At 46.2% G+C, this 27922-nt stretch overlaps 1 protein-coding gene across 1 annotated transcript in view; it reads right to left on the reverse strand.

Annotated features, from left to right (window-relative positions):
• Nucleotides 1–224: 224 nt before the first annotated feature.
• Nucleotides 225–27922, reverse strand: part of METAP2 (methionyl aminopeptidase 2) — a 54562-nt gene continuing 26864 nt past the window's right edge. Inside the window, exons 5-11 of the mRNA XM_029601589.1 lie at nt 20617–20778; nt 18362–18543; nt 18162–18256; nt 7997–8093; nt 7369–7472; nt 1616–1731; nt 225–611 (exon numbers count right to left, since the gene is read on the reverse strand). Of these exons, the coding sequence (XP_029457449.1) occupies nt 359–611; nt 1616–1731; nt 7369–7472; nt 7997–8093; nt 18162–18256; nt 18362–18543; nt 20617–20778 (1009 nt within the window). The 3' untranslated portion in view covers nt 225–358. The remainder of the gene's footprint in view (nt 612–1615; nt 1732–7368; nt 7473–7996; nt 8094–18161; nt 18257–18361; nt 18544–20616; nt 20779–27922) is intronic.

Below are 27922 nucleotides of genomic sequence, written 5' to 3' on the forward strand. Positions count from 1 at the left end.
ATCAGAGATAGTCAAGTTTTATGAAAGCACTCAGTTGGAATATAAATATTTGAAAAAGCATAAATCTTACAATAAATGTAGAAACACTCAATCCAAACTAAGATTTTAGCTTTTTTTTGTTTTTAATTACACATTCCTCTGAACATAAGAGTAAACAGTTGAACATATGACATTTCTAAAGATCTGAAAGCTGTTTCCACTATTATGGTAAAAATCTTGCCTGAACTTTCCATTCCAAAAAGGTGGGAAAATATTACATAGGTTCACTGTTAAGTGAGACATGTTGCAAATTAAATCTGGTATATTGCATTCCAACAAAGCAAAAAATGTAAAAATAGTCACTTGGCCAACATTCAATTTAATAGTCTTCTCCTCGGCTGACCACTTCTTTGCAAGTTGGACGCAGCAGTATGGTATGCTCAAACTGAGCTGTGTAGGAACCTTTAATGTCGCACAGTGGAGGGTAGGGATCCACTATTCCCAAGTCACACAGATTTTTCAAAGCCATTAGGTATTTACTCTCTCCCAGGCGATCTAGCCACCTGCGGCAAAAGGCAAGGGTGCCAAAGTTTTCATTGACGACATTTAGCAAGTGCTTTGCTCTTGGAAGCCTGCAACAAAGAGCACAGTATGTTTCCCCAAAGTTAAGTGAGCAAAGCTTCACCTAGAAAACAACTGCTGCAATTAATAAAGCTAATCTATAATGGTTCAGTGGGTTTTACATAAAACATTACAAAAAGGAGTTCAGACTAGCAGTCCATGGTTCAATGCTTCTAAAACCTCATTTGGTATTTGTGCTCACTGGTTCGGAACGACACAACTTAGACCCAGGGAGCCAGTTTAGAATTGTGAAGTAGTATTAAACAGGTTAAAACGAGGCAATCCACTTAGTTAAAGCGTTCCTCCCTTTAGATTTTAAAAGAAGGCAAGGGAGAGCACTTTACATCCCCTGTCTTGTCTGCTTACAAACCCCCAGAAGGGCGATGAAGAGGACACAAGGTCCATACCTATCCACTCTGGGACAGGGGTAGAGAGAGAAGATTCACCCCAGACTCATCCCGAGCCAGCTCTGACTTCTCACACCTCTTCTGGTATTGTATAAAACTGACATCAAAAGAGCTGAGAGATGGGGGGCTTAAGAGAATTTTTAGCAAGCAATTCTTAGTACACCCCCTTCCTTTTCCAGGCACTGTATGAGCCCTCACTTTTTCTTTTACAAGCAAAAGGCCTGACGAGAAGAATGTTTTAAAAAGGATCACATTTCGACTCTTTGTGCCATTTCCTAATTGAAATACAACTTCATTATTGTACATTTTGGGTGGCTGAAACATGTAAAGCGTAACAGATGTGCACTAAGCCTGCACAAAAATTAACAGTTCTGTGGGGTCTTGCTCCTTAATTCTGAATTACATGACAAGAATAGTGATTCCTCAATATTAACTCAACTTCAGTGGTATGATTACCTCTTCCATATAAATGCCTACTTCATGCTTCTCTTTTATAGCTTTGAAACGAATGAAATAGTGTCACCTGCTTTCTTGCTGCTTAGCTACCAGAAACCAGGGGTACAAAATGGCAAGTTTGACAAATCATGAACGAAAACAAGGTCTCTAACCTTATTGGCACATGCCCAACATCAAAGTTCTTCATGTAGTGAGAGCACTCCATATCATCATGAACAACTCCTTTTCCTGTGCTGCCAAAGGTCTCGATAGCATACACTTCTCCTTCCTAAATATGGACAAAGTTAGTAAATACCAGACAGACTTGCAGTGTGCTAGGATCAGCCTCTCTCTGAGCCTATGATGCATTCTAAGCATCATGTATCTAAGTGTCAGTATACAACCAATTTTACTATGAAGAGACAATCCCTTAACATACTCTATATTCCTTTAACTGAAAAGTGATGGCATACAAAAAGATGCTAATTAAAGAATGCATTTTACGTTTTAAGAACATCATCAATTTTTTAATCTTTTATTTACTTGTTAAAAATGACTAAATTGCTTAAGGTTCATTTATTACAAGAGCTAAAGATATATCCTTCTAGGAAAGTTAACTACCTACTGTGCTTAACTAATTTGCAAAAGCTTGGATTTGGAAAGGCAAGTAATTAAATCTAAAATCCAATTTAATGCTTTTCTTGAGTCCTAGAGTTGTTGTGCCATTAGAACTGCAATGGAAGGATGGGGGTGCTTGGGAAAGGAAAGATGAGTGATCTTGGATATGCTGACTACAGTAAGTTTACCAAATCTTGGAAGGTATGATTAAATATCCCATTTTAAAATAAATCCGATTACCAGGTTATCAAGACATTGCTTCAAATCTTTTTGTAAACCTATGTATATGCAAGATTTTAGGATCTACTTGAGGATGAATAAGTTCTTGGAGGAGAAATCCATTAACTGCTATTAATCAAGTTTACTTAGGGAATAGCCACTGCTATTAATTGCATCAGTAGCATAGGATCTTCTTGGTGTTTGGGTAATTGCTAGGTTCTTGTGGTCTGGTTTGGCCTCTGTTGGAAACAGGATGCTGGGCTTGATGGACCCTTGGTCTGACCCAGCATGGCAATTTCTTATGTTCTTATGAAAAGAATGTAAGATACCAAAATATCAATGAGCACCCCAAGACACGATTTTTGGGGGAATTACATTACGTAATCCAATTCACATTCAAATAACCCCCTTTTTGGATTATTTTTGATAAAATATTTGAACATTTGAAAAGCTCACGGAAATGTGAATCTTGTCAATAAACAAACATCATTAGTGCAGGAGGTCTGACCCAATCCAACCTCACTGCAAAAGACTGGAAAAAAATTTTTAAGAGACGGAAGGCAGGTTTCATATATATGAGTGAAAACCCCAGCCAGGGTGTACTCAATTCTATATATATAATCATGAACCAAACCTCCACCGTCCAAGTTTTTTTTGAAAAGCTCTGTGCAACCAGTTCAAATGATTAAATCCTCATATCCCAATGTGATTTTCTTATCTACTTTTTTTAAAAAATCAACACACAGTTGACTTCGCAGAATATCTTGAAAAGTCCCGACTTATCTGTTGATGATTGAAAGCCCGACGTAGCCACGTTTCTGGTCCGCGAACAGACCTTTCTTCAGGGGATGTTATCCTGTGTGCATAGTAGCCGGTGAAACCAAAGTCTTCTGTGGATAATATATCATTTCTTCAAAAAGACGCCACCAATGCGTTCAGCCATGTTCTCATTATCCACAGAAGACTTTGGTTTCACCGGCTACTATGCACACAGGATAACATCCCCTGAAGAAAGGTCTGTTCGCGGACCAGAAACGTGGCTACGTCGGGCTTTCAATCATCAACAGATAAGTCGGGACTTTTCAAGATATTCTGCGAAGTCAACTGTGTTTTGATTTTTTAAAAAAAGTAGTTAAGAAAATCACATTGGGATATGAGGATTTAATCATTTGAACTGGTTGCACAGAGCTTTTCAAAAAAAACTTGGACGGTGGAGGTTTGGTTCATGATTATATATATAGAATTGAGTACACCCTGGCTGGGGTTTTCACTCATATATATGAAACCTGCCTTCCGTCTCTTAAAAAATTTTTTCCAGTCTTTTGCAGTGAGGTTGGATTGGGTCAGACCTTCTGCACTAATGATGTTTGTTTATTGACAAGATTCACATTTCCGTGAGCTTTTCAAATGTTCAAATATTTTATCAAAAATAATCCAAAAAGGGGGTTATTTGAATGTGAATTGGCTTATGAAAAGAATGACATTGAATCCACTGTTAATACAAAAGTAACTGTTGTAATAAAAAATAAATAAATAAAGCGTGTTAAATTGCTTATGGCTCTGTAACTTGAGTGAACATTTGCAAATCATGAAGCAAAAATGGAGAAATGAGTTCTTAACTGATAATTTCCTTTCCTCAAGTCCAGCCAGACCAATCCAGACAAATGGTTTATGCTCACTGACCAGCATGTGGAGACAGACTAACAAGTTTGCTGACCTCAGCCTGCCAGTATTATCTATAACAAGCTAACTGTAGACATCAACTACATCCACTATCAGTGTTTAAAACTTTAACCATCACGTTTTATCACTGAAAGGACCCACTGGTCCGGTTACTCTGGTCCATTCCTCGTAAAACAGAGACAGTTTGCCCCCTACCATCGGAACAGAGGAATGGACCGGCCACACATCATTGTGGAGGCTTACCACCCTACACGGATTGGGTGTTTCCAGGCCTAGAGAATAGATGGCCTCGAAAGGACTGAGACCATGACTGTTGTCTGCCAGCATTTTGCCGAAAGGTGACCGTGGATGACAGTGGTGCTCAAGATCTACGACCCCCACGAAAATGCGATCTTGAAGAAAACGAGCCTCTCTGCCTTGGCCAGTCTTCTGGTAGTCTGTAAACCTTATTCTGCCCCAGAGACTGAATCTTCCTGTCCTTTTCCAAACAGTAATCTGCCCTTGAACAGTAAAGAACCCAATTGGGACTTGGAAGAAACATCAGCCGCCCCGTTTCTTAACCATAACAGTCTCCTTGCCGAGACTGCAAAAACCATGAACCTGCCCGAAGTTCTCAACAGGTCATAAAGGGCATCGGCACTGTAAGCGATTGTCGATTCAAGTCGTCCAGCCTGAAGAGCTTCTCCTTCAGATAGTGACTTGTTGGCTTGAAGCTGCTGAATCCAGCAAAGACCAGCTCTCAAAGCGAAACTGCTACACATCGCAGCTCGCACTCCAAGAGCAGAGACTTCAAAAATCTTTTTGAGCTGAAGTTCCAATTTTCTATCCTGTAAGTCTTTGAGAGCAGTTGACCCAGTAACTGGGATAGTGGTCTTCTTAGTGATTGCCGCCACTGCCGCATCCACTTTGGGCACTCAGAGAAGATCCAAAGCATCCTCCGGCAGAGGATATAGCTTATCCATCACCTTAGCGACCAGCCCTAAATTCGGAGTGTCCCATTCCCGGAAAAGCAAGTCAGTGACCGAAAAATGAAAAGGAAAGGACTAGGTGGGCCTCTCAGGCCCAACACCACCGGATCTGTGGAACCCAAACGGGATTCCTCCTGTGAGCCTCAATGACCAATTCTCTAGAGGGTATAAGAGGACCTAGCTCCTCCCTCCTGAAAAGATGGACCACCTTCAGGTAGTCTCTGTCCACAGCATGAGAACCACGTCCAGTACCCTGTAGCTGATGGCCCGCATCCCCTTGTCTAAAAATTAATATTAGTAATCAAACCAGACTGTAGGTTTTGCACCTCCACCATCTGCTGGAGACAGAAATACTAATGGACTGTAGGTGGCACCCTGAGATATAGGACAGAGTCGGTCAAAACTTCTGTCTCCATCTGCTGGAAAGGATGCAAAACCCAGGAGTCTGGACTGATCCGGGTACGTACAGGGAACTATTTTGAAAGCCCAGACTAGCTGCATCCTGTGGGACAGAGTAACCCTTGCTTTTTTCACTCTCCTGTTCAGCAAAACATGGCTGCCATTTCCACCTCTGAGTTAGCTCGCCTGGTAGGAACTAGAACGCAGTTGGCACTCTGCACCCCCATAGTAACTGGCTGCCCAAACGCCTCTCCAAATGAGAAATCCCTTCCCCACTGGAGCTTAATCACTGCCTCATGGCTGCCTTCCCCTCTCAAACAAGTACACCTGCTGCCTCGATTTGCAGAGGGACTGCCCCAGTTTAATCCCTTCCCTGCACTCTGCAGGAAAATGGCCACTGTTTACAACCATGCCAGAGGCTCACCCCTACCATCAGGGCTTAGGGAAAATATCCTTAAGACTCGTGTGTCTGCTCAGCTATGGCCAGAGTTTGGAAGCCACTGGCCTCAATCCCTGTAAGTCATTTCTTTCATGCTGCTGCATTTTTTTTTTAATCCATCACAAAGAAAAAAAAAAATACTGAGCCTTTTTGCCAAAATGGAAATAGTGGGGATGGAGGTGGGGCATGTGTGAACAAAGCACTAGCCCACTGATAGCCTCCTAGCCTGAGTTCTGCTCTATTGAGGGAGAGTAACATAGTAATGATGGCAAATTAAGGACCAAATGGTTCATCTAGTCTGTCCAGCAAGCTTCTTATGGTAGTATCTGCCACGGCCATGCAGTTACACCCATGTTTCTCTTAAGGTAGCAACTGCCACTCCATGCAGTTATCCACAAGCCTTATAATAACTCATAAAAAACTGACTGCTAGCAACATTTTTACTGGATGAGCAGCCTTCTTGAAAATTTAGACAGTGCTGACGTGTTTTGCTCATGGACTTGGCCTTAGAAGCAGGCCTGTGCTTTTTCCCTTATGTCTGCATATCAGTACCCAAACAGTAAAACTCAGGGCCCATGTTAGTTGTCATCTGAATCAAATTCCTCTTCCACCCCCTCCTACTCCCCACCCACTGCCGTCAAAGTGGAGAGTGATTATGTAGTTACGTCAAAGCATCAAGGCTTGTTGGTTAAGGATAGTAATTGCTGCTCCATGTATGCTACCCTTATGCTTATCAATTCCCCAGACTGTAAAGGTTGGGGCCCTCACTCGTGATTGAAAATAAGGTTTCAATCTCATGAGCTGCTACTTGCCAGCCAACAATTTTCAGGACTCTTCAACTGAGGGAGGAAGCCAAGGCTTTCACCTCAGGAGCTGCACTTTAGTAACCAAACTGACTCAGGGGTATGTTCAACTGAGGTAGGGAGAACCAACCTTTCATCTCAAGAGCTGCCCACTAAGACTGGGTGAACTGGAAGAAAGCTAACTAGGCCATAGTCCACAGCATGGGTGGCTCATCCATCATCTGCTGGAAACAGAAAATATTGGCAGGCTGAGGTCAGCCAGGATGCATATAAAGTGTGACATCAGCGAACCTGTTAGTCTGTATCGCCATCTGCTGGTCAGTAAGCATACCCCATTTGTCTAATATGACTGAAAAGGAAATGCATATTACCCCCTCCCCATAAAGCAATTAATTTCCTAAATAGTGTATACAAAATAATTCATATACAAGCATTTATTTGGAAATTCAGACAGGTTTCTTATAACATGAAAATTTTCAGGGTGGGAATAAGGACCATTTCAGGAAGGGTTTTGTGCCAAACTGATAAAATTTAGATTTGTGAATCAAGACTCAATTTGGAAACTGTAAACCACAACATAAATCACATTCTAATCTATGAGGCCAATCTCTAGAAACTGCAACATTTTTGTTATTAAAACATTGTCAGTAATGGCAAGTCCTACAAAATCACTTCTAAATTGTTTATCACGGCACAGAAAGAAGTCATAAAACATACATTTGGAATAAGTACCATACTGACTAGTTAGTAGGAAAGTATTTTTAGAAGTGAATTAGAGAGAGATTGCAGTGTTTTACCTCCATTCTTGTTGCCTCGCCTCCTTTCACAATGGGAACAGTTTTGCCAGCATGTATTCTATATGGGCCGATGGAATGCCCATTCAGATTGCGAATTGGTTTCACTGGTTAAGAAAATTCATAACAGACAAGCTTTCAGAAATAAAATTCAGAATACTAAACAATGGCAGGTGCTGGCAAATTCTGACTCCTGTAACACTGCAGAGTGCTTCACAAATGGAGTCTTATTTACTAAGCTTTTCTGGTCTTATACATCAGGCCCAGTGTTACACATGGTATCCCACCTCTGACCCCTGTATTAGGAAAGTAACCTCTTAAGCAGAAAGGTGTAAGAGTATGGTAATAAAGGAAAATACACAGTACCGGTACGATAAGACCTGGTCTTGAGTATCGGTATAGTAAAAGAAGTTAAATAAATAAATAGCTAGGAAATATGATCCTTTAGTTCAGCTGTAGTTCCTATATAGTAAAGTCAGAAGTTCAAGTCCTGAGATCCCCGTAAAAAAACAGGCTGTGACAACGTGGTGTGCTTCGAGTGCTGAACCTGCATAACATAGTGACGCCAAGTCCTACGAGTGGGTGGACAGCTGCTTTTCAACTTTTTGGCTACAAAGTTAAGAGCCCCTACCTTGATATGTTTTACCATCAATTTCCACTTCATAAGACTCCATAACTTCCTGAACGGCTTCACCAACATCACAGAGACGAACATCTATTCCTGCACACTAATGTAAAGACAGCAGAGTCTCTTATATTTTAATTCATGGTTTGCAAGCTATTAAACCTCACCTTACCAAAAACGCTTTTCTTCAAAAATGAGGTTATTCATACTCTATTCAAACGTTAGATACAATAAGTGCGGTTACTGGATACGTATGTTGGATATCTCTATGCAATTAAAGCAATGCCAGTTACTTTCTTCTCAGTAACTGTGCACTACGATATTAAAAATTAACCAAATCACATTCATTTACTTAGCGCATAATGTCACAACATTTGCAACACTTTGCTTTATAATAAAAATGTTACTTGCAATAAAAAGCAATACTTTTGGTTAAATGTAGATTTAAAAATCTTAGCCTGTAAATGTGCCAAGTCCATAAGATAGTTTTATGCATGTTTGGATTTTTTTCTTAATTGCTTAAAATCTGAAGAAAACACCCTGATTTATGTATTTAAAATATCTATATTCCACTCACTCCACAATTCTAGGTGGGTAACAAGAACATTCATAACACGAGGAGTGTGTGGGGAATTGAACAATGCACACAAGTTTGATTATACAAAAGCACTAGCATGGTATACACATCATTTATCAGTCTGGCAAATCAAAACGAGTCACTATCAGGACATGTCTTGTCACAACCATCCTACAGAACATTACCCACAGTGTTACAAGATTCCTCCTCTCCCATAACAGGAAAGGAAAAGACCTGGGTGTAAGGTTGCCTACAAGTCCATGCCTGGTGCCTTCCAGAGAGAGAAGAGATGAGTGGTAGTGGCAGCCCCTAATCAAAAAAAGCACTCTGCTGGGGAACGGGGGTGAGCAGTGCTGGCTCAGGGCCAACGAAAGGAGAAATTACTATTGACCGGATAATTTCCTTTCCTCTAATGAGAGCAGGTCACTCCCCACCAGTGAGTTACGCACCTCTGCCAGTAGATGGAGCAAAAACTGACTTCACGGCTATATAGTCCCGCCCTGACATCAGACCACCAGTGTTCTCTGGAAAAGCTAAACTGTGGATAAACTGATTATTCTTGAACATTATCAACCAACCACTCATGTTTCCAACCCAATAGGAACACTGAGCTCAAACAAAAGTAGTAACATAAGCACTAAACTAAGGGGCTAGAAAAGCAAATGTTGCTTACCTGTAACAGGTGTTCTCACAGGACAGCAGGATGGTAGTCCTCACATATGGATGACATCATCAGGATGGAGCCCAATCACGGAAAACTTCTGTCAAAGTTTCCAGAACTTTGACTGGCCCCTACTGGGCATGCCCAGCATGGCACTAACTCTGCAGCCAGCAGGGGTCCCCCTTCAGTCTTATTTGAAAGCTACAGGCAGTGCCGAAAAATAAAACAAAATGTTACAAACCCAACACCGCGGGCCGGCGGGCGGGTTTCGTGAGGACTAACATCCTGCTGTCCTGTGAGAACACCTGTTACAGGTAAGCAACATTTGCTTTCTCACAGGACAAGCAGGATGGTAGTTCTCACATATGGGTGAGTACCGAGCTGAGGATGTCCGAACATGCACCAAAATGTACCCAATGGCGTGCAACAGGCACAACAACTGGGGTGGAATTTGGTAGAGGGCATCCTGAACCCCACCGGGCAGGCGGAAGGGTGTTGGTACGTCATGTTGGAAACAGGTTACGCAGGACAGACTGGCCAAAGATGGAATCTTGTCTTCCGGCTTTGTCCAAGCAATAGGGGTTGCAAAAGTGTGGAGAGAACTCCAGGTGGCAGCCCCACCGATCGTAGGTGCGCTACTGAAGTCACCATGGCCCTCACAGAGTGTGCTTTAATATGGTCTTGAAAAGGAATGCCTGCCTGCTGATAGCAAAAAGATATGCAGTCCGCTAACCAGGAGGAGAGAGTCTGCTTACTCACAGGGTGCCCTAATTTGTTAGGATGGAAAGAGACGAATAACTAAGTGCTCTTCCTGTGGGCAACTGTACAGTCTAGATAGAACGCTAGAGCCCGTTTACAGTCAAGGGTATGCAGAGCCTGTTCCCCTGGATTGGAATGGGGCCTGGGAAAGAAGGTAGGTAGTATGATGGATTGATTAATGTGAAACTCCGAAACTACCTTAGATAAGAACTTAGGGTGAGTGCGGAGTACCGCCCGGTCCTGGAGGAGTTTAGTGTAAGGCGGATAGGTAACTAGGGCCTGTAACTCACTAACCCTGCGAGCTGAAGTGATAGCCAAAAGGAAAATCACTTTCCATGTGAGATATTTTAGGTCACAGGAGTGAAGACGCTCGAATGGTGGTTTCATGAGCCGACCAAGAACCAGATTAGGGTCCCAAGAAGGGGCCAGAGGACGTAAAGTGGCTTGATAGGGAGCAAGCCCTTTAAGAAGCGTGTTACGAGGGGTTGTACTGATAAAGGAGCATCCCCGACACCTTTATGGAAGGCGGCTACCGCACTGACATGCATTCTGATGGAGGAAGTCTTTTAGACCTGATTCCGACAAATGCCAGAGATAGTCCAAAAACCTTGGGATTGGACAGGAAAAGGGAACAAAGGACTGCGAGGTGCACCAGGATGAGTACCTTTTCCATTTATAGGAATAAGATTTTCTTGTGGAAGGCTTCCGTGAAGCAATCAGGACACGAGAAACTGAATCTGAAAGGTTAAGTGGTTGGGTGTGTAGGGTCAAATCGAGGGACGACCAAGCGGCGATGTTTCTCCCTACGATCCCCTCGATCTTGAGGGGGAGTAACGGGAGTCGATGGCCGTGAAGACGTCGATGGCGGACAGTCACTGATGCCGGTTCCAATGACATCTGGGTGTGAGCACGGAAGAGGAGTCCCATCTTCTCCATTCTGGCTTTGCGACCTTTTGGTGTCATGAGGGCACATTTGGTGCAAGTCAGGACATCATGCTCACAGCCTAAACACATTACACAGACTCCATGAGGGTCTGTGATAGACATGGTACGAGTACAGTCCAGGCACCGACGAAACCCCGACGACATGGCCATAGAAAAAAAATCGAGCCGCGGTACAGTTGACGGCCAGTAGGCCGCGAGGCCAAACTCGACGGTAATCGATGAAAGACGGTCAAAAAACTTACCAGAGTACCGCGGCCTGAGAAAAGTTAAGGAGGGACCCCTGTGGGGCAATTTAATTTAATTAACTCCACGAGAAAAATTCCTGTCAGGAATCTCTTCAGAGCTTCTAAACCGCGAGGCTACTGCTGAGCGGAAAAAAGAAGACTGAAGGGGGACCCCTGCTGGCTGCAGGGGTAGTGCCATGCTGGGCATGCCCAGTAGGGGCCAGTCAAAGTTCTGGAAACTTTGACAGAAGTTTTCCATGATTGGGCTCCATCCTGATGATGTCACCCATATGTGAGGCCTACCATCCTGCTTATCCTGTGAGAAAGCCCCCTACTAATCTTCATCGAAGAGCAGAAATAACACTCTTCAATGCTAGACCCTGAAAAGACAAACCATAATTTCAACATTAGCAGCCTAGGGTGAGTCTGGGATTGACCTGCCCTTAGAGGAAAGGAAGTTAGTTATCAGGTAAATAGTCATTTCTCCTTCCCCTGCATTCTAGCAGGTCAATCCCCACCAGTGGGATGTACTAAAGCTAATTTCGAAAAGAGCAGGAGGCTGCCAGCAGTCCAGTAAAAAAAAAAAAAAAACACACCCGTGCAAACGCGGCATCCTCCCTAGCCCGAGCAACCAAACATTAATGCTTGGAAAAGATGTGTAAAGATGACCACGTCACCACTTGGCAAATCTCAGCAGGCAACAAACAAAGTTCTTCCCTCAATACCACCTAAGCCCTCATGAAATGTGGTCTAATCTGTTTCAGCAAAGCAAATTCAGCCACCATATAGGCAGCCATGACGACTTCCTTAACTCAGATTATCATTGCCCGCATTGCCTGTGCTACCTGTTTACCGTCACCATGGAGCACAAACAGGCAATCAGACTTCCGAAGAGAATTAGTCATGTCCAAGAACAGCAGCAAATGATGCTTGACATCCAAGGAACGCAAAAGGAAGTACTCACTTTCATCTCTGTCTGTGTCCAAGGTGGGCAGGGGAAATGGACTGATTCAAATGAAACTCCAAAACCACCTCTGGCAAAGAGGGCAAAGTCCAAACCTGTACCGCTCCCGGAGTCATACGCAGAAAAGGCTCCTGGCACGAAAGAACCTGTAGTTCAGAAACCAGACATGCCGAACAGATTGCAACCAGAAAAACTCTTCATGGTAAGCAGTCACAAGGAGAGAGCATGTAGCGGCCTGACCTGCTAAGAACTCCAGGACCAAATTAAGGTCCCAGAGAGTACTGGAAGCCGTAAAGGGAGGCAAAGATGCTTATCTGCCTTTAAGAAACAGGACACGTTGGGATGGGAAGACAAAGGCCTTCCATTGACTCTCCCCCTATAATAAGTAAGAGCTGCAACAAACTTTCAAGGTGTTAAGGGCCAAGCCCTTACACAAACCATCCTGTAAGAATTCCAAAATCAAGGAATATCCACTTTGAGAAGATGAGAACCTCGCTCACACACCAGGCCTTGAAAACCCTCAAAACTCTAATATAGGCTAGAGAAGTAGAAAACATCCTGGCCCGAAGTAAGGTGGAAATCACAACCGGCAAATAACCCCACTTCAACAACCGAACCCTTTCAATGGCCAAACCATAAGACAAAATCAACCCGGATCCTTGTGTAGAATGGGCCCTTGTAGCAACAGATCCTTCCGAGCGGTAGCCTGAGGAGACTGCCCACCAGCAGTCTCTGGAGATCGGCATATCAAAGCCCAATCCAGAGCCATTAAAAAGGCAGAGTTTGACTTGCAATCTTCTGGATAACCTGGCCTATCAGAGGTCAGAATAGAAACACATACAACAGGGCGCCACATAGCCACTCCTGAAAGAGCATCAATGCCCAGCGCTTCTGAGTCTCGTCTGTGACTGAAAAAGCATGGAACCTTTGTGTTGTTGATGGCCGCCAACAGATCTAGTCTGGTAGGACCCAACGGTTCACAAGGAACTGAAAGGATTTGTCTGCCAGCTCCCAAGACCTGAAATTGGTAATGACAATTCAGAATGGCAAATCGAAGAACCGTTGAGGTTCCCGATGAATGGGAATATGCAGATATGCCTCCGTCAGATCCAGAGACACGAGGTATTCCCCTGCTCGTACTGCCATTATGACAGCCCACTGTTTCCATTCTGAAATGCGTGTCTCATAAATGATGGTAGATGTCCTTGAAATCCAGCATGGGTCGAAAGGACCCTTCCTTCTTGGGCACGACAAAATAAATGGAATAAAGGCCTGTATATTTCTACAATTTGGGAATGGGAATCACAGCTTTCAGGTCCAACAGCCTTTGTAATGTAGCTTCTACTGCTACGCTCTTTTGAGGAGAGTTGAATGAAAATATCATATCATCCATAAGAATGCGAAGAAATTCTAGAGCATATCATCCCGAACCACTTCAAGGACCAATAGATCAGAAATATTCTGGGCCCACCTGTGACAGAAACAAGACAGGTGCCCATCTATCTCCTGCATCAACAAGTGAGCCTGCAAATCTTCATTGAGAAGTTAGAGGAGGTCCACTTCTGGAGCCCACATCCTTTCCAGACCTTCAGTGGCAAAAAGACAGATCTGCAAAAGGGACGGGATCTCTGGGCAGAACTTCCCCTAAGCGTCCAAAAACACCGGTAGTCTTGAGAGTTGCCACTTGCCCAAAAAGTCCGGGAAATCAGCTCTTGTTCTCTGGCAAGCAAGGGACCTGGGTTTCCCCCCATTTATTTGCCATATTCTCCAACTCACTGCCAAACAAAAGTGAACCCTTGAAGGGAAGCTTGATAAGATTGGACTTTGAAATAGTATCTGCCGACCAGTTGCGCAGCCACCGCTGACAACTAGCTGCTATAACAGAAGCAACTCCTCTGGCGGTTATGCAAACCAGGTCACATCCCGCATCAGCTAAGGCGGCAGCCCCCGGTTCTACCATAGGTTCGCTATCTGAAGTGGCGTTGCCAGAGAATTTTGAGAAAGATGCAAAGTAGCTTGAGCTACCAGAACACAACAAGAAGGAATTTGCAAATTCGCCACTGCCTCAATGGCTTACTTTAGGATAGCCTCAATTCTCCTATCCTGAGCATCTTTAAGAGCTGCACCTACCTCTAACGGGATGGCAGCCACCTTAGGGAAACGCAACTACTTCCTGGTCTGCAGATTCAAGGGGTATAAACTTGCTAGGGTGCACCCTCCTTTAAAGGACACCTCTGGTGAACTCCATTCCATATCAATCAACTCTTGAATTGCATCCAGGAGGGGAAAGAAACATGAGGCCTTGCATAGGGTGACCAAAATGGGGTCCCTTCTGCACCCCGGAGGAATCAGCCCCAGCCACTCTGAAGGTTTTCAAAGTCTGAGAGATCAAGGGTGGCAACTAATCTCTATGAAAGAATTGGAGAACAGTTCTATGTGGCTTCAAATCACAGGGAATTTCCCCTTTGTCAACAGGAGAGCCACCACCATCATCGGTGTCCTCTTGATCCACTTGCATTCAAGCCTCGTCAGGCTGCACTGCACCACGGCGCTCGACTGCCGTGGCAGGCACAGAAGAACTCTAACGCTTGGACTTAAACCGGTAGGTATAGTCGATTTAGAATACTGCCCCAGTAGAACTATCTGCAATCCCTGGAAGAATTCCACCCAGGAAAAGGACAATGGGTCCATAGATTTTATTTTAGAGTTTTTATATACCGGCATTCATGATAAAATCACATCCTGCTGGTTTACATTCAACAAGGGGTGTGTATGTACATGAACATGGAACAAGTGAGAGAAATAATGAAGTTACAATAAAACAAGGTTGTTCAAAACTAGGAGAGGAAGGAGAGGATAGAACAGCATTTAAAAGAACAAGGCTTTATTTACAATAATCGAAAATGATTGACTAAGTTGATGATGGATTATGATTCAGATGTCTGAACTAGACATCATGACAGCGAGATTCCTAAGGAGTCGGGCCATGGATCAACCGAAGAGAAACCAGCGTAGTGTCACCCTCTGTCCCACTCCCTTCAGCAAAATCAGGAGGTGGATAAATCCCCACGAGCATCCAGGCGCACTAACAGGCTTAAAGAAAGCTCCAGCTATAACACCCTGATATGGCATGCAGTACAAATAGATAAGCATTTAGGCTTCTTCGCTGTAGGCACCATAGTTGTAAGGCTCTCAGTCCGGTATAGGCACGCACCCAGCTAGACGCACAAAAAAGTTCGGTCACAAACCCGCACGTAAAAGCTGTGCCCAAAATGGACGCACAAAAAATGTGAGGCCAGGTACACATGTATAGTACACTTGCCCAACTGGACGCCCAAATCTAGCATCCAGGTACATACATGCTCCAGGAACACCCAAGTTAGGCACCCAAAGTGTGTGTCTAGAAACAAGGACGCCCAACATTCGGACACAGTCTATAAACAGGCGCACAATAGGGATGTGCAGATGAGCACCGAAGATACACGGTGAAAAACACGCAAAATCACCCTCGCGGCCTACTAAGTGCTAAAATGAGGAGAAGCCTGAGATCGGGGCCTAGACAAACAGCTGCTCAACCTGCTGTGCCTGAATTATCTCTACACCTCATGGAATTCCCCAGACACGTGACCGGGAAGGCCGAACGCAGAGGAAACAGACCCAGTAGGAAAACTCCTCTCTCCTGCCTTTTTATTTTTTTTTTAAATAAAAACTTTTACCTAAGCTTGGCCCTCTCTGGTTGAGAGCAGGAATGGGTCTTGGCTACGAGGGGAAGAGGGAGAAAGCCTTCACCACTGAGTCTCTGTCAGCCTGTAACTGCTAAGTGAATTTTAAGTCCACTCTACCCAAGGCTACTGGACTGAAGGCATTCTACTGAGGGAGGGACCGAACGGTATCACCTTAGGAGGCAAGCGGGGCTACACAGACGTCTCATCTTGTGATGTCTCCTTTTGGACTTCTTTTCTATCTTTATTTTTTATTCACACAGGCAATCCCCTGTAGGGAAATGCATGTCCACCATCTGCTGGAGACTGAGAATACTGGCAGGCTGTCAGGAGTGGGACTATATAAGCCATGATGACAGCTTTTGCTTTGTCTCCCATCTGCTGGCAGAGGTATATAATCTACTGGTAGGGACTAACCTGCCAGAATGCAGAGAAAACATCAGCTACTGGGGCAGAGAGAAGCAGTGGTGGATCTGGGCCAGAAACGAGCAGCAACAGCCAGGACAGGGTCAAAAGGAGCAGTAGGAATGGAAATGGGGTGAAAGCCTGGAGGAGAGAAAAATAAACTGGAAAGCGAAAAGGAGAGCAAAAGAAAACAAACATGAGAACATACTAAAGGAATAAGCTATAAAGATTTTCCCCTAAATCCTCTGGCTCCTAAATTTTTCTAAACATTTTTCCACCCATAGAGCTTCCAAACTAAATTCGGACTAGTAGACCCGATGGGGTCTAAAAATATGGTCCGCATTATAAGTGAGCCTGTTATATTGAGTTTATATATTTTATTGTAATAGATAAGAAAGATGTGAATCCTATACTGTAGAATTTGTTTAAATGCTGGAAAAATTTCATGGAAATAAAGGCTTTATTGTAAAGAATGAAAATGCTAACAAAAAAAAAAAAAAAAAAAAAAAAACACACCTGCACCCTATCAATTAAAAAAAAAAAAAAAAAAATCCAAACCAAGAACTAATATATGTAATTTTAACATTGAAAAAAAGATAGAGGAACCAAATCTGGTTTCCTAAGCTTTCCAGTTCCATGCTCTAACTAAACTATACTGCCAGTCCTGAATCAAGGTATAAATTAGTATGGTTTTTTTCTGAAGACAATCAGCTCAGTACTAACCCAATTTACTGGGATGCAAAAATAGTGAGTCTGGTTGCACAGGAATTTTTTTTTTTTTTTTTTTTTTAGTATGTCCAGCTTGCCAGTCAAAGTTCAAGTAGCAGCATATCGGAGACTTGGGCTGGATTCTTCTATCTGGCTCTTGATCTTTGGAGGTAGCTGGGTATTACAGAGAGGATGTTTCCAGCAGAGATCTCACTGGCCAACCAGAGGATACAGCAGGCTGCAAAGGTCAGCCAAAGGATTGCTGATGCTTTATTTGAGCTACTAGAAGGTTAGGAGGGGGTTAAGATTAGGAGAAGCAAGCTGCAAATGATACATGATGGAAAGCAGGAGTGAACAGGTTCAACTGGGCCACATGTCCAAAGGTGGAAGCTGGTGAACAAAAACCCCACACAAACAAGAAGAGAGTGGGGAGGAAGGCCATGGTCATTGCTTAAGGGCAAGATCTGGTAGCTGGATGTAAGGTCTATGTTTACAGGGTCCCAGAAGCCACCCTGGGAGCACAGTGCTTGGCCCAAGATTATCGCTGCAATTCCCTTGGGGAGTGGCAAAGGACATGTGAAATAAGGGGAAAATCCCCAGGCAGTTGCGAATGAAGGCTCATGGCACCAAATTCCAGCCTTGGTTCCAACAAGAGAAAACTGCCAGCTCAAAAAACTGCAAACAAGAGACTCACAACCCCTTTACGTTCTTAATTTGGAAAGCGAGTAAAGCAGGAAAATGGAATTATGGAAACTGATATCTGAGTAAAGTTCTTCTAGCTCCTAAGGGAATTATTCACAAACTGTTTTGATAACTGCTTTACCCAAAGTACACAGATTACTGACTCTATAATGCCACTTGGGTAGATAAACTAACTCAAGGTGCAGAGTCAATCCCCAGACCAACAAGGGCAACCATTTTCTATCTATGAAAACCCCACGACTGGGCCCCCAGTACCATGGTGGCATCAAAAGTACTAGATCAGGAATGGCAAACTTGTAGCACCAATGACCAACTCCCAGTTGAACACAACTTCCACTGATGGTCACCCACCAACCTGATCATTCTACATGCTTGGCACGGATCTCAAAAGGGTTCAACCAGCACTGCACTATTCAGGACTCAAGAAACAGATACCTCGGAGGTGTACAACTGAAACAGAGTAAATAATGCGACAATGTTATTACAATATTATAAGCAGCTTACCCGGATTCCAGTGTTTGTAGCATCTTTGACCGCTTCTAGCAGTTTGTCATACTTTGGATTAAATGTGACCGTGAAAGCACAGTCAATAATACGGCCTGAAAACAGAAGAAGAAATTGCTTCTGGTTCAGCATATGTATCCAACTATGAACTGGATCAGAAGGTAACGTTTCATTACAATAATTCCTAAACAAAAACCAACCATTAATATGGGTTCCAAAATCTATTTTGCAAACATCATCGTACTGCAATACTGTTAGGTCCCCAGCGTTGGGTGTATAGTGGGCTGCGCAGTTATTCAATGAACAGCCAGTGGGAAATGCAAGACCTGCATTTAAGCCATCCTCCTTTATCAACTTGCGTGAGCAATCTTCTAGCCTTTCGCTGGAAGAAAAGAGTCAATTGGAATTATGGTCACCAACGCTGTGCAAATACAAGATTCTATACACATACTTAATGTCATATAAACAAGACGCATAGCAAACCAATTAATAGAGCTATGGGATGATAATATAGTATTAGACCAGCCGCCAATTTATGCCTGCTTGTAAACCTTGTCTGTACAAGTGATTTAAGTGCAGTTTGGGCCCTTAAAGTTCTTGCACAGGACTTTAAGGAAACACGAGTCTCTAACCTGTACAGATCTAATGATCATGCAGAATTCAGGCACTCAATAAGAAATAAAACAATTTTAAGTTATCCAAAACATCTAGATTAACCAGGGTTGCGTGTTAAGTGTGATGCTGACAAAGCAGTCGATATTCAAAATTTGTTCAGCTAAGTTCAGGACTTAACTGGAGAAAATGCTGGCTTTCAAAATTCCCATACTGTTTCCAAGTTAGCCGGATAAAACTGGAAAGCAGTCCTAGAGTTAGCCAGAAATGTATCTTTATCCAATCCTCTTTGCAAAAAGGCTAAAATACCACATATATCTGTGATTGCCGTGGTGAAACTGAAGTATCTTTACAAAAAGCTTCAAAGCAACATAAATGTATGTATGCTAAAGATGTTGATGGCTTTCTTGCTTTTAGTATTGTAGATAATGCTGTGGGAGAATAAGCTTTGAGTTTTTCCTCTCAAGAACCATGCTGTAAGATAAAATGGAGCTGGGTCTTCCATTAGAATTGACCCCGGCACACTAATCTTGGAACTACTGCAAAGTGTAAGGCGTTGCCCACTTTTAAGCTTATTAAACCCGCATAATCTGGTACCACTAAAACTACATCCTCCTTCTCAACTCTTCTTAGTATGTGGCCTATCAGGGGTGATGGAGGGAATACATATGCTAATTCTGTCTTTGGCCATATCTGTAGTAATATACTGATTCCTTGGGTGTCAAATTCTTTACATCTGCTGTAGAAAAGCTTTACTTTGATATTCTTGTATGTTGTTATTAGGTCTATTTAAGATGTTTCCTCTCTCTCAACTATTCTTTGAAAGGCCTCAAAATTCATCTCCTGTATCTAGGAGGTTTCTGCTTTGACATTCTCCTTCCCCGCTATGCGTAATGCGGAAATTTGTTGCAGACTGCTCTCTACCCATCGAAAGAGTAGGTCAGTCACTTCTGAAATCCCTTAACCTTAGAGTTTCTCCCTGTTATTTTTCTAATATATTGCATCTGAAGGATGTTCCTAGATGCTAGTTCATTTTATCTACAAAGAAGTTCTAGGCCATTTGGGTTTTCACATGCTATTTTTCTACCTATGCAATAGAAAAATGTGTGGTTTTGTTGTACAAAATAATTATGCCTCATTGAGATCGCTATTTTTGTGAAAAATATTCTGCGAAGCAAATTTCACACACAGCTTTACTATGCACCAATAGTTAATACTGCAGCAACTCAACTTTTTAGAACAAAATTTCACACATGTAGAACTACATACAGAATTTTACTCTTTACAAAGCTGAAACCGTACGTGCTGCTGTGTATGCTAAAATGGCAAATAGTATGCATTCTTTACAACAGCACGCACTATTTGCCATTTTGGCACACCACATGGCATTTGTGAAATTTTCCTTAGTATAATGCTTTATTATAAGAAAAAGCATCTCTTCTACTTCTTTTGCAAAAGAAAGCCCACTCAGCATAATCTACCCAGAGAAAACCAAATGCAAATATACATACTTTAATAATCATATCAAATAGGACTTCAACAACCCCCATGGTCAGGGTCTTTTGTCCTGCACATGTTATGCAGATTGATGAGTGCCATGGTTCATTGCCTACTTTTCTGTATGGCTCAATTTTAGATTGCATTTAGGGTTTTGTGCCCTCTTTTTCATGGTGCGTGTGTTAAGTCACATGAATCAGGACAAAGTAGACTATTGGGCCCAGTGATGTCTGAGAAATTCTTTTGCAGCAGTTACATCTGTAACATTACTACTTTTGAAAACATGCAGTCATCAACAAGTCTCTGCATGATGAAGAATGGAGTTTAAAATGTCCTATTCCATTACCAGATTTCTGTCATCGTCATTCCAGGTTTGATCCAGCTCATAACATATTTCCTCACTTGTCTGTGTGCCTCAGCAGCTTGTCTGAAGTCGCTCCAAACCTCCTCGCTAGCTTGATCTAATGCTTTCTTCTCATCATTAGCTGTCCTCCAAGCAGCGGTACGTCTTCGTAAGAAAAAGAGCCAAAGTAACAGGATTAGAAAAAGGAAGAAAGCCATCAGCAGCTAGCTAAAAAACAGGAAAAAAATTAAACAAAATATCCATGTAACTAAGTTAAAACATTTGAGTACTGAACATGTAATACAAAGAATAAGTCAGAAAAACCATGTAATAAGATATATGCACAAAGCATTCTGGTGATGTCACCAAAAGCTGAGTGATTATTCAATATCACCAGAAAATAAAATAATAATATACATATATATCTATCAATAAAATAAACCGACACTGAAAAAAAGGCTGGGAGGGGGTACTAGTTAACTGTTATTAGAAAATAGCTCTACATAAAAACAGTGCAGTTTAAGTCCAAGCTTGTTTTTCATAATTCTAAATTGGATATCACACCCATCAATATGTATCTTGAAATGATCACCTCCTCTATAAGAAAATTATTCCTTACCTGCTAATTTTCGTTCCTGTAGTACCATGGATCAGTCCAGACAGTGGGTTATGTCCCCAATCCAGCAGATGGAGTCAGCCAAAGCTTTGAGGGGGCGTCACCAGGAGTGCTACTACCCCCTCTGCAGGAGTTCAGTATCGAGAATATCCAAGCCCGAGTAAAACAAGAACCCCAACATTGGATCAAGTTTAATAAACGGCAAAAAAAAAATCAGCCGAAGAACGTAGACAACAAAACCGTACCCTTCCCACCAACGGGTGGGGGGACGAAAGGTCAGCGTGTCAACCCCAACACAGAACTGTGAAAAAGAACAGAGACCTTAGTAATCGTGAGAGACAGCAAAGACTACCGTCCTGTATGAGAAAAATGGAGTCGAGCAGGAATAGGACCCAAAATGCGGTGGGCGTCTGGACTGATCCATGGTACTACAGGAACGAAAATTAGCAGGTAAGGAATAATTTTCTTTTCCCTGTACGTACCTGGATCAGTCCAGACAGTGGGATGTACCCAAGCGTCCCTAAACCGGGTGGGGACCTGCGAGACCCGCTCGTAGAACCTGCTCACCAAAGTGTCCAAAGACCGAGGAAGCGAGGTGAAGACGATAGTGTCTGGAGAACGTGTGTAACGATTTCCATGTAGCTGCCCTACAGATTTCTTGAGAGGAGACCGAGCGGGTCTCCGCCCAAGAGGCCGCCTGAGAGCGTGTAGAATGCGCGACAATACCTGGCGGGGGAGTCCGTCCCACCCCAATGTAGGAAGCGGCAATGCCCGCCTTCAACCATCTGGCAATGGTCGTCTTCGAGGCCTGAGCTCCCTTCCGAGGACCGGACCAGAGGACGAAGAGATGGTCAGAAGTCCGGAAAGCATTCGTAGCCTCCAGATAGAGGTGCAGGGTGCGCTTGACGTTCAGAAGCCGGAGAGACCTCGGTTCAGAAGAGGAGAAGGAAGGAAGCTCCACCGTCTGATTCACATGGAAGGCGGACACCACCTTCGGGAGAAAAGAGGGAACAGTGCGAATCGAAACCCCGGAGTCCGAGAACCGGAGGTAGGGTTCCCTGCACGACAGGGCCTGCAGCTCCGAGATGCGCCGAGCGGAGCAGATAGCCACCAGAAACACCGTCTTTAGAGTGAGATCCTTGATCGTCGCATTCCGCAGTGGTTCAAACGGAGGTCCCGACATGGCCCGTAGCACTAGGTTGAGACTCCAGGAGGGACAAGGATTCCGCACCGGAGGCCGCATGTGTTTGACCCCTTTGAGAAAACGGAGAACATCCGGGTGCTGTAGCCGGGAACCCCCGTCCCGCAAGAGCGAGCCAAGGGCGGCCACCTGAACCCGGAGAGAGTTGTATGCAAGACCCTTGTCCACCCCTGCCTGCAGGAACTGAAGAATCTGAGGAACCGAAGCCTCAGCGGGACTCGTGTCCAGTCCGGCACACCACAGCTCGAACACCTTCCAGACTCGCACATAGGCTACCGACGTCGAAGTCTTCCGAGAACGCAGCAGTGTTGAGACTACCGCCTCCTGGTAGCCCCGGCGCCGGAGGCGGCGCCTCTCAAAAGCCAGGCCGCAAGACAGAAGAGTTCTGCCTGGTCGAAAGATACCGGGCCTTGGTGAAGGAGGCGGGGGAGATGTCCTAGACGGATGGGTCCGTCGATCACCAGTTGAATCAGGTCCGCAAACCAAGGTCGTCTTGGCCACTCCGGGGCGACGAAGATCACCGGTCCCTGGTGGACCTCTACACGGCGGATTAGTCTTCCCACCAGTGGCCACGGCGGGAACGCGTAAAGGAGCAGGTTGGTCGGCCACGGGAGTACGAGAGCGTCCACGCCCTCCGCTCCCCGCTCTCTCCGGCGGCTGAAGAACCGGGGAGCCTTGGCGTTTCGTGCGGACGCCATGAGGTCGAGGTGGGGGGATCCCCACCGCCGAACGAGCAGCTGCATCGCCTCGTCGGAGAGGGACCATTCCCCGGGGTCCAGAAACTGACGGCTGAGGTAATCGGCCTGTATGTTGTCCACGCCCGCGATGTGCGAGGCCGCCAGGCGGGCCAGATGCCGTTCCGCCCACTGCATCAGCATCTCTGTTTCGAGTGCGACCTGCGGACTGCGGGTGCCGCCCTGCCGGTTGATATAGGCCACCGTCGTCGCATTGTCCGATAAGATCCTTACCTCCCGGTTCTGGAGGAGAGGTAGGAAGTGTTGGAGCGCCAGTCTGACCGCTCTGGTCTCCAGTAGATTGATGGACCACTTTGATTCCTCCGCGGACCACGTCCCTTGCGTGGCGCTGCGGTCGCAGACCGCTCCCCAGCCTACAAGACTGGCGTCGGTGGTTACCACGACCCAATTTGGAAGATCGAGAGACACGCCGCGGGCCAAATTCTCCGGATTCGTCCACCAGGTCAGACTGTTCCTGGCAAACAACGGTAGTGGAAGGAGCACCTGGTAGTCCTGCGAAAGCGGCTTCCAGCGGGATAGCAGCGCCCTCTGTAGAGGCCTGAGGTGCGCAAATGCCCAAGGGACCATATCGATGGTGGAACCCATCACCCCTAGGAGCTGCAGGTAGTCCCAGGAGGTGGGAACCGATAACGCAGAAAACCGTTGTATGTGTTCCCGCAGAGCTTGCGCCTTGTCCTGGCGTAGAAAGACCGCGCCCAGACGGGTGTCGAAGGTCGCCCCCAGGAAATCCAAGCGCTGCGAGGGCACCAGGGAGCTCTTGGAAAAATTCACCACCCATCCGAGGGACTGCAGAAACTCTATGACTCTGGCCACCGTCTCCTGTCCATGCCGAAAAGACTTCGCTCGGATGAGCCAATCGTCCAAGTAAGGGTGAACTAGGATCCCCTCCTTCCGCAAGGCAGCCGCTACCACCACCATGATCTTGGTGAAAGTGCGCGGAGCCGTTGCCAGTCCGAACGGGAGAGCCACAAACTGGAAATGTTGACCCAGGATCTTGAACCGTAGCAGACAATGATGCTCCCGGCGAATGGGGATGTGGAGGTAGGCCTCCGTCAGGTCCAAGGAGGCCAGGAATTCCCCCCGATGCACCGCCGCGATCACGGACCGCAGCGTTTCCATGCGGAACCGAACCACCCGAAGTGATTTGTTGACTTCTTTCAAGTCTAGAATGGGCCGGTAGGAACCGTCCTTCTTCGGCACCACGAAGTAGATGGAATAATGGCCCGAGCCCACCTCTCCGAAGGGCACGGGCGCAATGGCGCCTATCTCCCAAAGTCTGTCCAGGGTCAACTGCACCGCCTGTCGCTTGGTGTCCGAGCCGCAAGGGGAGAAGATGAAGCGTCCCTTTGGAGCGCGGACAAACTCCAACGCGTAGCCTTGCCCGATGGTATCCAAGACCCACTGATCCGAGGTGATTCGCGCCCACTCCTCGTAGAAGAACGCCAGTCGCCCTCCGATCCTGGGGACGGCGGAGTGGGCGAGCTGAACATCATTGCGAGGACTTGGGCGGGGGTTGACCAGCTGCGGTGGCGGGACGCGCGGGGCGGCGCCCGCGAAAGGAGCGAGACCAGGGCTGAGACCTGGAGGCAGAGGGCCTGGTTGACGGCGGTCTGTAGTTCCGGAAGCGCCGTTGTGCCCTGGCTCTGGTCCGCGAGGACGGAAAAGTCCTGGTGGAACGATACCTGTCCTCCGGCAGGCGATGGACCGCATTTTCCCCCAGCGTCTTGATGATCTGATCCAAATCCTCCCCGAACAGGAACTTGCCTCTAAAGGGCAGGGAGCCCAGGCTCGACTTGGAGGATGTGTCTGCCGCCCAGTTGCGGAGCCATAGAAGGCGCCGTGCCGCTACCACCGAGGCCATAGAGCGGGCGAGGACCCGAAACAGGTCATAGGAGGCATCAGCCCCATATGCAACCGCCGCTTCCAGTCTATCCGCCTGGGCGGCCTCCCCAGCCGGTAGGACCTGAGAGGTGAGCAGTTGTTGAACCCAGAGCAGGCTGGCCCGCTGAACCAGCGAGCTACACATCACCGCCCGCAATCCTACTGCGGAGACCTCGAAGACCCGCTTGAGGAAGACTTCCAACTTGCGATCTTGTGCGTCTCGTAAGGCCGCGCCCCCTGTCACTGGGATGGTTGTCCTCTTCGTGACAGCTGTCACCGCGGAGTCCACTTTGGGAACTTTGATGAGATCGAGAAAATCGTCCGGCAGAGGGTAGAGCCTCTCCATGGTCCGGCTGCCCTTGAAGGAAGCTTCCGGGGCATCCCACTCCCCGGTGAGAAGCTGGAGGAAAGAATCATGAATGGGAAAAGCCCGAGCCCTCGGCCTCCGGGCTGCCAGGACCGGATCCCCCTTCCTCGAGGAAGTGACCACCGCGGGCGCTACGGGCGCGGGAGGCTCCGGTGGTGGATCGAGGTCCAACTCCTTAATAACCTGTGGTAGGAGGTCCTCCAACTCTTCCTTCTGGAACAGCCGTAGTGTGTGCGGATCATCGCCTTCTGGAGTGGTGTCCCCTGGACCCGAGTCTGTCGGATCCGATCCAGGGGAAACGGGTCCTGTGCCCGCAGTCCCCGCGCTCCCCGGGAGCCTGGCGCGAGCTGGAGGGAGGGGGGCCCCCACACCCGCCGGAGCGGGGGGGGCCGGGGGAGACAGAGGGGCCCCCGCAGGTAGGGAGGGCCGCGGAATCTTGAGTGGAGGAGGTCCCGAGGGAGGCTCAAGGCTCTGTAGATATGCGGTGTGCAGCAACAGTATAAACTCTGGGGAAAACCCCTGTCTACCGGAGGGGGGCTCCGGGGGGGGGGGCCCCCGGTGGGACCGTCTCCGGGTCTGATTCCGGGAGTAAATGTGGCGGGGACTCCCCCGCATCCCCGGTCCCAAACGCCGTCTGTTCCCCTTCAGGTGGTGCTGAGTGTAAAATGGCCGCCGTTCCCGCCAGGAATGGGGGAGGGGCCGGCCCCCGCCGCCCGGGCAGACCTGCTAAACGGGGGAAATCGATGAGGGGGCGCGAGGTGCCCTCCCCCCCGGGGAGACACCTCGCACAGATGCCCTCCCTCGAGATCCGCGAGCCCAGCTCGCCGCAAGCAGAGCAGCGCTCTGGCCGCGGCATCGGGGCTGAGCAGGAAAAGCAACGCCGGCAGAATAAACCACCCGGCAGAGCCTCGGGGGGGGCCGAGAACGGGAGCGCCGCTGCGGGAGGGGGCCCGGACGGCCTGCACAACCCGAAATGAAAAACAACGGCACCGCGGGGGGGCCTCCTGGCCGCACGACCCGCCGACGACGCTCTCCCTGCCTGCCTCTGCAGCCCACGAGGAGCCGCGAAAATGGCCGCGGGCAAGGGAGAGAAACGCGGAGGGGCCGGTCCTAGAGGCCTCCGCGAGCCCCTCCGTCGAAAATCAGCTGCAAGCAAGGGAAAAAAAGCAAACAAAACAACACTCACTTACCCCGCTCGCAGGAGAGAAGAAGAAGAGAGAGCAAGACAGACACCGAGGGAAGCCACGCCTCCCAATTAGCCCTCTAACTTTTTTTTTTTTTTTTTTAAATTAAAACAAACTTGATCCAAAGAGAAGAAGTAGGCAGAGAGAAAGGCAAATCAGAGAAGAAATACAAGAAACTGCCTGAGGTAATCGGGAGCAACCCGGATTCACTACTCGCATCTGCTGGAGTCAGAAGATACTGAACTCCTGCAGAGGGGGTAGTAGCACTCCTGGTGACGCCCCCTCAAAGCTTTGGCTGACTCCATCTGCTGGATTGGGGACATAACCCACTGTCTGGACTGATCCAGGTACGTACAGGGAATAAAGATTTAGGAGTGTACCATTTAAACAGTTCCCAGTATTGACTCTGGCATCCTTTCAATACTTTTGTGCGTTTGATGGTCCCAGACATTTTTTCACTTTCCTGCTCTGTGTAGATACATTTTAAGCAATTGTAAACCAAGTATTTTTCAGTACATTAAAAAAAATGTGAACTAGATTTTATAAGCTATAAATACATAGCTGTTTTGCTCAATTTTTTTTTTTTTAATATAATACTTAACTCATGAACAGCCATGTTTGATTTCTGAAGCCTGCACCTGCTGCTATCCAAGGCTGGAAGTACTAAACAGACAACATGTGATAACACCTGGCAGCTTTAAAAAAAAAAAAAAATTGCTCCCCTGCAGCAGGCTCTCATATAAGGGGTCCAAATTCATTGGCAAGGGGGTTACAGATGTACAGAAAGAAAGGTGTGTGAGTGTTCAAGCTAACATAAAAACGAAGGCCCAACACACTCCACTTCCAGGCTCTCCTGCTCAATATGGCAAAGCAAGTTCACAGTAAATTTAAACCCAGGTCACTAAAATGAAAATCATGACAGTACTGGAGCAACTGTCTACAAAATTTTACATCTACCTATTATGCACTATTGTGACACATATGAGTAGATTTACTGTTAAGAAAATCTCTTAAAAACACTCCAGGCCGACTCACTGCTGTACTGAGGGATTCTGTTTCAATTCCCGGCTAAATCTTCTACTCCCCAGATCAGCCAGGACTGAAGATGCTGCAGATATGGCATTCACAACCCCTGGGATGGGAAAGGATGTGTCGGTCATACTTGGCATCTAGTGACTGGATTTAGGTGCCCTGGTGCGTGCGGCTGCTGCAATGACTGGTCTAAAGGAGCAGGGAGAAACTACCAGATAATTTCAAACAACGGCTCATGGTGTCAGTTCAAAAATGTAAACAAGCGGGAGATCA

Source organism: Rhinatrema bivittatum, chromosome 4, assembly GCF_901001135.1.
Source record: "Rhinatrema bivittatum chromosome 4, aRhiBiv1.1, whole genome shotgun sequence".
In the NCBI taxonomy this organism is placed as follows: domain Eukaryota; kingdom Metazoa; phylum Chordata; class Amphibia; order Gymnophiona; family Rhinatrematidae; genus Rhinatrema; species Rhinatrema bivittatum.